This window comes from Salvelinus fontinalis, chromosome 38, assembly GCF_029448725.1.
Source record: "Salvelinus fontinalis isolate EN_2023a chromosome 38, ASM2944872v1, whole genome shotgun sequence".
NCBI lineage: Eukaryota > Metazoa > Chordata > Actinopteri > Salmoniformes > Salmonidae > Salvelinus > Salvelinus fontinalis.
The window spans coordinates 7239138-7247359 of NC_074702.1; the positions used below are offsets into that span (position 1 = coordinate 7239138).

Consider the following 8222-nt stretch of genomic DNA (forward strand, 5'->3'; position numbering starts at 1 on the left):
TGACTTTGTTTAGGGCACATAGCCTTTGAGCTTCACCGTTTGTTTTGTAGTGTTTATTGTTTTGTTCGGCGTCATTTTGATTTAATAAAGAAAATGTAGGCTCACCACGCTGCACCTTGGTCCTCATCTTTCAACAACCATGACAGTGGGCTGAACTGAAAAAGTGTGTGCGAGCTAGGAGGAGCAATAAAATGCAAATGAATTACTTAAAAATCATACAATGGGATTTTCTGGATTTTTGTTTTAGATTCTGTCTCTCACAGTTGAAGTGTACCTATGATTAAAAAATTACAGACCTCTGCATGCTTTGTAAGTAGGAAAACCTGCAAAATCGGCAGTGTATCAAATACTTGTTCTCCCCACTGTATATATGGTTTACAGAACAAACACACACACACCCTCTCGCTCTCTGTGTCCAGTGCGGAGGTGGCCTCGTCCAGCAGCAGGACTTTGGGGTTGCGGAGGATGGCTCTGGCAATGGCTATACGCTGCTTCTGTCCTCCTGACACTTGGGTCCCCTTGTCACCAGCTTGGGTATCATACTTCTACTCAGAGAGATTGAGGGAAGAGGAGATGGAGGGAAAGAAAGAGGTTATCCTCGTCATCTCACACATGACATAACTCCTAGGGCTGGTTTTACGGACACAGATTAAGGCCGTGATTCAATTTACGATTGAGCTGACATGCGCAGCGTCTCCCATGAACGCGATCTCCATGAACATCTGGGGAAATGTATTTGAAAGGCGTATTGTTGGCTGTGTAGTGCTCTGTGCCTATAATGCGCCTTGCATCGAATCCCAGCCTAAAACTAGCCTGGGACTAACACACGTAGGCCATTTAAAATCTATTTTTAGTCTGGGACTAGGCTTAATCTGTGTGTGAAACCAGCTCATAACCTCTTTCAGTCCTACAGGTGGTAAGCCCTCAGAGTGAAAGACAGTTCACCCTTACACAGGGAACAGCACTAAGACGACATTACTCCAGTAATGACCTGCAGTGTTTTCTCTGGCACGGCATCTGAGAGAAGCTGATACCACTATCAGTCTGTCTGTGGTTATCTGACCATGCAGCCACTATTAGGGTATTGGTGCTGATGTAGAGATCTCAAGAAACCAAACTTACAAAAGCAGAAGATGCTTACAGTAGTATTAGCAGTAGCGGTAGTAGAAGAAGAAGTAGTAGTAGTAGTAGTAGTAGTGGTGACAGTAGTAGTACAGTAGTATTGGTGACAGTAGTAGCAATAGTAGTAGTGGTGGCAGTAGTAGTAGTAGTAATAGTAGTAGTAGTAGTAGTAGTAGTAGTAGTATTGGTGGTAGTAGTGGTAGTGGTAACAGTAGTAGTATTAGTGTGTACCTGAGGCAGGTCGTCTATGAAGCTGTGTATGTTGGCAGCTTTAGCAGCACTCTGGATCTCCTCCATGGTAACTTTGCGTGTGTTGTCTCCGTAGGCAATGTTCTCTGCCAGACTACAGTCAAACAGCACGGGCTCCTGGGATACGATGCCCATCTGGGCCCTCAGCCAATGGATGTTCAGCTTCTTAGCATCACTGTTGTCTAACATCTGAGGAAGAGGAGGAGGAGGAAGAGTTAACATCAAAGTTGGATAATCCTCTAGTGTTTGTCATTTTATCAGTGGCCTTAGCAGGGCAATAACCTCCACATGAACACACATATGCACTTTGAGCAGGATCATAACCCGCAAGGTCTCAGTACAGTAGAGCCAGTATAGTAGAGCATTATGAAGCAACAGTGTCAACATCCTGGCCTGTCAATCAGTAATTATAGAACAGTGTTTCAGTAGGAGAATATCTACACAGTCACACATGGAGACGCATGAGGGCTCTATGTTTTCATGGATATTTGCATATAAAAATCCTAGCAAATATCTCACTGTCTGACTGGTGACAGTGGTCATTAAACATACAGTACATATGGCTTTAATAATCAATGTGTGTGAAAACGTTTGTGTGTGTGTGTGGGTTGGTTATTTTATCCTTGTGGGGACCTAAAATCCCCAAAAGTCCCCATAAGGGTAGTAAAACAAAAATTCTCCCCATGGGACATTTCCCACATCCCCATCAGGACAAAGGCTATTTTAAGCTTAGGGGTTAGGTTTAGGGTTACAATTAGTGTTCGGAGTTAGGTTTAGGGTTACAATTAGTGTTCGGAGTTAGGTTAGGGTTACAATTAGTGTTAGGAGTTAGGTTAGGGTTCGGGTTATGGTAAGGGTTAGGAGTAAGGGAAAATAGGATTTTGAATGGAAATTCATTTTAGGTCCCCATGAGGATAGAGGAACATAGCGCGTGGGTGTGTGTGTGTGTGTGTGTGTGTGTGTGTATGTACTCACCACTGTGCCCTGTAGTGGGTCGTAGAACCTCTCCAGTAATTGTATGGTCGTACTCTTCCCACAGCCACTGCTGCCCACCAGGGCTAGAGTCTGGCCCTTCTGCACCTTCAGCTCCAGTCCCTGCAGGACCGCAAGGTCTGGACGGGACGGGTAGTTGAACCTCACCCCCTGGAAACGCACGTTACCATCAAAGTGGTCCTGGAGGGAAGAGAGGGAGGCAGAAGAACATCCGTTCATGAAATAATCTCCTGGCATGTACTATACAATCACTCCACAACTCTCCACTGTGATAGCCACTGGGTGTGATGTGGTGTGTGTGTGTGTGTGTGTGTGTGTGTGTGTGTGTGTGTGTGTGTGTGTGTGTGTGTGTGTGTGTGTGTGTGTGTGTGTGTGTGTGTGTGTGTGTGTGTGTGTGTGTGTGTGTGTGTGTGTGTGTGTGTGTGTGTGTGTGTGTGTACCGGTGTTTCTCCCTCCTGTGAGCAGTTGTCTATGGCAGGTTCTCTGTTGATGAGGAACATAAGGTGAGATGCTGATATCTTGGCTTTGGCGTAGTTAGGCGTGAAGGAGTTGGCCTCTCCTACTGCCATGGCTCCGTACAGCACTGCAGAGATCACCCTTTAGAGAGAAGCAGAAAGAACAAGTTATGATCTATCTAACATGTATCTTAAAGGGATAGTTCATACTGCAGAGATCACCCTGGAGAGAGAGAGAGAGACAGAGAACAGGTTACGATCTATCTAACATGTATCTTAAAGGGATAGTTCATACTGCAGAGATCACCCTGGAGAGAGAGAGAGACAGAGAGAACAGGTTACGATCTATCTAACATGTATCTTAAAGGGATAGTTCATACTGCAGAGATCACCCTGGAGAGTGAGAGAGACAGAGAACAGGTTATACACTAAAAACAAATGGTTCTATATAGTGCCAAATAAAAAAAAAATGTCTTGTAACCATCACGTGACCCAATGGCGTTCCAATTCATCCCAAAGGTGTTCGATGGGGTTGAGGTCAGGGCTCTGTGCAGGCCAGTCAAGTTTTTCCACACTGTTCTCGACCAACCATTTCTGTATGGACCTCGCTTTGTGCAGAGGGGCATTGCCATGCTGAAAGAGAAAAGGGCCTTCACCAAAGTTGGAAGCACAGAATCGTCTAGAATGTCATTGTATGCTGTAGTGTTAAGATTTCCCTTCACTGGAACTAAGAGGCCTAGCCCGAACCATGAAAAACAGCTCCAGGCCATTATTCCTCCTCCACCAAACCTTACAGTTGGTACTATGCATTGGGGCAGGTAGCGTTCTCCTGGCATCCACCAAACCCGACTGTCAGATGGTGAAGCGTGATTCATCACTCCAGAGAACAATTTTCCACTGCTCCAGAGTCCAATGGTGGCGAGCTTTACACCACTCCAGCCGATGCTTGGCATTGTACATGGTGATCTTAGGCTTGTGTGCGGCTGCTCTGCCATGGAAACCCATTTCATGAAGCTCCCAACGAACAGTTATTGTGCTGACGTTGCTTCCAGAGGCAGTTTGGAACTCGGTAGTGAGTTTTGCAACCGAGGGCAACCGATTTTGCAGTTCCACTCGGCGGTTCCGTTCTGTGAGCTTGTGTGGCCTACCACTTTGCGGCAGAGCCGTTGTTGCTCCTTAACGTTTCCACTTAACAATAACAGCACTTACAGTTGACTGGGGCAGCTCTAGCAGTGCAGAAATTTGACGAACTGACTTGTTGGAAAGATGGCATCCTATGACAGTGCCATGTTGAAAGTCACTGAGCTTTTCAGTAAGGCCATTCTACTGCCAATGTTTTTCTATTGAGATTGCATGGCTGTGTGATCGATTTAATATACCTGTCAGCAACGGGTGTGGCTAAAATAGCCAAATCCACTAATTTGAAGCGGTGTCCACATACTTTTGTATATATAATGTATCTTCAAGGGATAGTTCACACTGCAGAGATCACCCTGGAGAGAGAGAGACAGAGAGAGAGCAGGATTTTAAAACAGTGTATCAAGCTCGGAAACTATTGTATCAAGCTCGCTAAAGTCTAATTTAGGTTAAACTTAAATTATCTTGAAGTCATGCCAGAGAAATTTGAACTCCACATTGAAAGTGACATAATACAACCGCATGACACTTAAAGGTGCAATATGTAGGAAATCGCTCTGCCATTTCCTGGTTGCTAAAATTCTAATAGTTTGCCTAATTTTAGTTTATGTGACAAAACAAGCAGAAGAGAATCATTGTACGATCTAAACCGCTGTGAAATATATTTTCAATAACCCAAAATATGGTATTTTCAGCTGATTGAAGCTGGTGTAAAAAAAAACGAAAGTAAAAGACGCAAAAACTAAACTTAAAAAATGAATGCATAGAAATAGAGAAAATAGAACAGATCTACCGCTTCTTAGACTTGCGTTCAATGAGAATGACAGATCTAGAACTCACATTTCTATGTGAATTTGCTTGGGTCGCCCAAAAAGTTGCATATTGCAGCTTTAATGACAATAGTAACATCTGTTTATGACAGATGTTATGTTTCTGTTATGACAGTGTTATGACTGCCTTATGTATACCTTTTCAAATAAAATGTTATCTAAGTCTTTAGTCGTGATATCTACTCTATAACATTCATTTCTATGGGTCACATGTTAGACATGTCATGGCTATTTGGCCATTGTTGCTACGGTGATGAGTCCCTAGATCAGCGTTGACCTCCAACACACTTCCCAGTTAGGTAATGATTAACCACAACCACCTTTGACCACTGTAATACTGGACATTCCTGTCAGGCCTAGATGAGCTGGGCCGGGTGTGTTCTACTATACCTGAGCTGTACAATGTACACACAAATCCTCCACTACTGTACCTGAGCTGTATTGTACAATGTATACACACATCCTCCACTACTGTACCTGAGCTGTATTGTACAATGTATATACACATCCTCCACTACTGTACCTGAGCTGTATTGTACAATGTATATACACATCCTCCACTACTGTACCTGAGCTGTATTGTACAATGTATACACACATCCTCCACTACTGTACCTGAGCTGTATTGTACAATGTACACACAAATCCTCCACTACTGTACCTGAGCTGTATTGTACAATGTATACACAAATCCTCCACTACTGTACCTGAGCTGTATTGTACAATGTATACACACATCCTCCACTACTGTACCTGAGCTGTATTGTACAATGTATATACAAATCCTCCACTACTGTACCTGTGTCCACCCAGCACCCATATTAGGCAAGCAATTGAGTCGTTCAATTGAGTCACATAGGAAAAGGCTATAAGGACAGTTGTGAACATTGACACATGACTGAAGTAACCCAATCAAAGGTAGCTGCTGTACTCACAGGAAGACATTTTCAAAGGTCATAATGCCTTCCTCTATGAGCCAGGCCCCGAAGCGGAAGCAGCCTGCATAGGCGAAGTAGATCATGGCCTGAGAGAAGGAGAATGTGATGCCATACACATGGGCCTTCTTCTGAGAGTTCCTACAGAGGAAAAGTGAGAGAGGGGGAGAGAGAGAGATTAAAGAGAGGGGTGATTACATAAACAAAAGTAATATAGTACATTTACAAGACTGACACTGTTGACACATTAAAAACACAGCAATGACTAGGACTTTTTATAATGGAAATTCTAAACTTTGTAGCACACGTACTTGTAAGGCACTATGAGGTTCTCCTGGTACAGAGACTCAAACTTCTGCTCTCTGGTGAGAGACGCCACCGTACGGATGTTCTCTATGGCCTCTGTGGCAATCTGACACACACACACACTGGTTAGACTCGAGAGAAGAACTTATAGATATTCACTCTTGCAAATGTTGGGTGAATAAGACTGTGTGTGTGAGTGGTTGTGTACCTTGCCAGCCTGTTCTAGCTCTTTCTTGTCTTTGACGGCGTGACCAGAGAGCATCTTCATCTGTATGCCTCCAGCTACAGCCATGACAGGTACCACACACAGGATGAGAAGAGTCAGCTGCCAGCCGTACACAAACGAGATGATCAGACTGGTGCCCAGGTTAGCCACGTTCTGGGCCAGAGTGGCCAAACGCACTCCTGTAGCCTGGAGAGGGAGGGAGGGTTAGTGTGTGTGTTGTGTGTTGTGTGTTCATGTGTGTACTTACTACTTACCCCCTGTACTTGTGCTGCGTCTGTAGCCAGTCTAGTGGTGAGAGCTCCAACACTGTTCTTGTGACTGTCATACCAGCCCAACTCCTACAGGAAAACGAAGAGAGTTACATGTTCAAATTGTCTCTATAACCTATTTGAGCCTTTATAAACACTCCATAAGCCCTATAACCTATATGAGCCTATAAACACTATACAAGCCTAAATACACAGTCTTACCTTTATTAAACACTCTATATGTCACGTTCCTGACCTGTTGTCTGTTATTTTGGTATGTGTTTAGTTGGTCAGGGCGTGAGTTGGGGTGGGCATTCTATGTTTTGTGTTTCTATGTTTAGGCCATTGGTAATTAGCCTTATATGGTTCTCAATCAGAGACAGGTGTTTGTCGTTTCCTCTGATTGGGAACCATATAAAGGTAGGGTGTTCACACTGTTTGTTTGTGGGTGGTTGTCTTCCGTGTCTGTATTGTATGTTCGTACCACACGGGACTGTAGCGTTTTGTTTGTAGTCGATTCCTGTTCGTGAGTTCTTCGTGTTATATGTAAGTTCTCTATTTCAGGTCTGTCTTTGTTCGTTTTGTTATTTTGTAATTATTCCAAGTGTTGTTCCGTGTTCGTCTTCGTGGTTGAATAAATTCATTATGTTCTCAAAACCCGCTGCATTTTGGTCTGATCCCTACTCCTCCTCTTCGGACGAAGAGGAGGAGAACAAGCGTTACACTATAGGCCTAAATAACCTGTCCCACCTTTATTAAATACCCTATAAGCCTAAATAAACACCTTTATTAAATACCCTATAAGTCTAAATAAACACCTTTATTAAACACTCTATAAGCCTAAATAAACTGTCTCACCTTTATTAAACACTCTATAAGCTTAAATAAACTGTCTCACCTTTATTAAATACCCTATAAGTCTAAATAAAGACCTTTATTAAACACTCTATAAGCCTAAATAAACTTGCCTGTCTCATCATGGCTTTAAAGGCCATCAGTCTCAGCTTCATGGTCAGAATCTCACCGGCCTTCCCAAAACAGAATCCCTGGAGAGAAGACAACCACGTATCACAGTCATAGTAAGTCAAACTTCAAGATGCTGTCCATCAATAGAAATACATTAGGGACCACTGACCTGCTGTAGGATAGATACAAACCCAAGCCCCTCTCACATTCTGTCACTCATTCATCATAGTATTTAGCATTAGGTGAGGTGTGTGCTTACCTGTAGGAACATGGTTATGAAGGAGACGACTCCAATGAGGGCGAACATGATAGAGTACAACGAGGAGCGTTGTCTAACTAGTTCCTGGTCTTGCTCTGCAAACACCTGAAACATGACAACAACACAAACATGATCATCTGAGGTGATGCTATTTGATGGAATATGACTAATTCAACTTACAGTAATGAGAAAATGAATAAACTGAAATAAATGAGTAAACATAGAATGATGATATCTGGTATTAACTGATATTTAACATACAGCGATGATTTTAGAGAAGATGACAGCGAAGAGAGGCTGCATGCCCCCGTTGATAGTGGCACAGATCACACCAACCACCATATAGGGCCACTCAGGAAGGTTCAGCTTCAACACCTTCAGAAACGACACAGGAGGAATCTCCTCATCCTGGGGAGAGAGAGAGAGAGAGATAGAGAAGACAGAGAGAGAGAGAGAGGACGGAGAGAGAGAAAGAGAGAGAGAAAGAGAGAAAGAA

General features: G+C 43.4%; 1 protein-coding gene across 6 annotated transcripts in view; it reads right to left on the reverse strand.

The window, feature by feature from the left end:
• Window positions 1-8222, reverse strand: part of LOC129837369 (ATP-dependent translocase ABCB1-like) — a 29055-nt gene that overhangs the window by 3599 nt on the left and 17234 nt on the right. For 5 of the 6 annotated variants that reach the window (XM_055903481.1, XM_055903476.1, XM_055903477.1 and 2 more), the window contains 11 exons: window positions 7988-8134; window positions 7727-7831; window positions 7470-7547; window positions 6508-6591; window positions 6236-6439; window positions 6033-6133; window positions 5722-5862; window positions 2805-2961; window positions 2347-2544; window positions 1354-1560; window positions 399-545 (listed from right to left, as the gene is read on the reverse strand). In XM_055903481.1, coding sequence (XP_055759456.1) covers window positions 399-545; window positions 1354-1560; window positions 2347-2544; window positions 2805-2961; window positions 5722-5862; window positions 6033-6133; window positions 6236-6439; window positions 6508-6591; window positions 7470-7547; window positions 7727-7831; window positions 7988-8134 — 1569 coding nt within the window. The other variant, XM_055903480.1, reaches the window with a different exon arrangement.